We start from the raw sequence: 2,304 nt of genomic DNA, 5'->3' as shown, positions 1-2,304 counted from the left end.
TCATTCGTTAGTTTCTATGGGCCGGCACATTGAGAGCACATTTCCTGTGAAGCTCCCAACTAGTTTTGGGAAGCTCCCTGTCATTTTTCCTTTTTTGTTTCTATTTTTGGGGGGTCTAGGTCTTTTTTCGGCCATTTCATTTTTTGCTTTATTGTTCTTCTTTTTCTAACCGTGAATATTTTTCAATCCATGAAAACTTTTCAAATTCATGGACCTTTTCAAATTCATGCTTTTTAGAAATTCATAAACTTTTTCAAATATAGGAACTTTTTTAAAATTCCCCAAATTTTCAAATTCCTGATTTAAAAAAATCAAATTCATGAACCTTTTCAAACCCATGAACACATTTTTCCAAATTCATGAACTTTTTTGAAATTCATGAATCTCTTAAAACTATATTTATTTTCGAGTTTATGATTTTTTTACATGTTTTAACTTTTAATTTATAAACCACTGAATCATTTTTGCCCCCCTGGAAACGAGCAAACGGGGCGAGATAACTGTGAGGGCGAGGAATCCTTAATAGGCCGCGGCGCGCAGGCATCCACTCGAGCGCCAGCGCTGGCGCTGCGAAGAGACACCCCTCCCTCCAGGCCCCAGCAGGATGGACGTACGGGAGGGAATGAACTGCCAATGAAGCAAAGAATACCCAGCTATGAAGTGCAGCGTGCATATATGCTCCATGCACGCGCATACATTCCATCTAGGAGTACAAGCTATCTGATGCATGGTGCGCTGCCATCCTCCTTTTTTTTGTTACTTTTACTTAAAGCGAAAAAAAGCAGCAGAAAGAAATTTAATCTAAGCCATAGTCGTTGGAAGGAAGGAAGGACTTGCTACCACCGGCACCGGCACGTATCGCATCACAGCTTTGGCCGGCCGGCGGTGCAAGAGCTAAGCCCCATATAGCGAGATCAGGCGAGAGGCCGGCTAGCTAGGTCGTCGTCTGCCCCGGCGAAATGGCGCTCAACTACATGGGCGCCGCGGCCATCAACGCGGTGGCGGCCCTGCTGTCCATCCCGGTGATCGCGGCCGGCATCTGGCTCTCCACGCAGGCCGACAACGCCTGCGTCCAGATCCTCCAGTGGCCGCTCATCGGCCTCGGCGTCGCCGTCCTCGCCGTCGGCCTCGCGGGCTTCGTCGGCGCCTTCTGGCGCCTGCCCTGGCTCCTCCTCGCCTACATGGTCCTCATGCTGCTCCTCGTCGCCGCGCTCGCCTGCCTCGCCGTCTTCGTCTTCGTCGCCACCACCGGCACCTCCGGCCGCCCCGTGCCCAGCCGCGCCTTCCTCGAGTACGACCTCGCCGACTACTCCGGCTGGCTGCGCCGCCGCGTCGCCGACGAGCCGGGGAGGTGGGACGAGATCAAGACGTGCCTGGCCGCCACCGCGCCCGTCTGCTCCGAGCTCAACCAGACGTACGCCGCGCCGCAGGACTTCTTCGCCGCCTGGCTCACCCCGATGCAGTCCGGCTGCTGCAAGCCGCCGACGAGGTGCGGCTACACCTTCGTCAGCGCGACCAACTGGATCAGCCCGATCGACGGCGCCGCCGACCCCGACTGCGCCGCCTGGAGCAACGACCAGGACCGGCTCTGCTACTCCTGCGACTCATGCAAGGCCGGGCTGCTGCAGAACCTCCGCCGGGAGTGGCGCCGCGCGGACGTCGTCCTCGCCGTGACCATCGTCGCCCTCCTTGCGGTCTACGCCATGGGCTGCTACGCGTTCCGCACCGCCAGGACGGACGAGCTCTTCCGCCGCTACCGGCAGGGCTACACGTAATTTAATTTATTTCTGGATCCAGCGTGTCACATTTCCTGAAAATTTACATACATTTGTAAGATGCATGTATGAGACTATGAGTTTGTCAACCAGATTTTCAGAAATCGTCCTTTAATTCACTAAGCTTACTCGGGGCTTCAATTTGAGATTTGGTCCACCATTTTGACTTGATCAATGCACCGTGTTTTGTGAAGTGAGCTACTGGTGGGTGACCTGTCGGTAATTGGCTAAGTCATTAACCCTCCTTAAGCCATTTCCTCTTCCTCCTCAACTACCTCACCCCTAACAAAATAATGGATTACCAGTATATAGTCTGTGCTTTCCTGTGAATATTTTGGATGTTTTTGGTGTGTTTATCGTAAAATTTGCATTAATTTTAAGAATGGAGTTGGAAAGTTCAAATACTGTCGAGGTGCATAAATAAATTCAAAAGTGAAATTTTGATACATCCTTCTAGCACGGTTAAGGCAAATTCAAAGGTCACGACTTTCGGAAAAATAGGGATTTTTTTACATGTATTTTCATAATT

The 2,304-nt window shown here is 51.2% G+C and overlaps 1 protein-coding gene across 1 annotated transcript; it reads left to right on the top strand.

Moving 5' to 3' along the window:
• Nucleotides 1-723: 723 nt before the first annotated feature.
• On the top strand, nt 724-1,894 carry LOC125554155 (protein TORNADO 2-like). The gene has a single exon (XM_048717752.1). It carries the CDS (start codon nt 960-962, stop codon nt 1,773-1,775), a length of 816 nt encoding a protein of 271 aa, XP_048573709.1. The 5' UTR covers nt 724-959; the 3' UTR covers nt 1,776-1,894.
• The last annotated feature ends 410 nt before the right edge of the window (nt 1,895-2,304 follow it).

This window comes from Triticum urartu, chromosome 4 (assembly GCF_003073215.2).
Source record: "Triticum urartu cultivar G1812 chromosome 4, Tu2.1, whole genome shotgun sequence".
Classification (NCBI taxonomy): Eukaryota; Viridiplantae; Streptophyta; class Magnoliopsida; order Poales; family Poaceae; genus Triticum; species Triticum urartu.
This window is presented reverse-complemented; position numbering and strand designations above follow the sequence as displayed.

What these genes read in the sequence shown, in the direction of transcription:
- LOC125554155 (XM_048717752.1), top strand. Translation starts at nt 960, where the DNA reads ATGGCGCTCAACTACATGGGCGCCGCGGCCATCAACGCGGTGGCGGCC.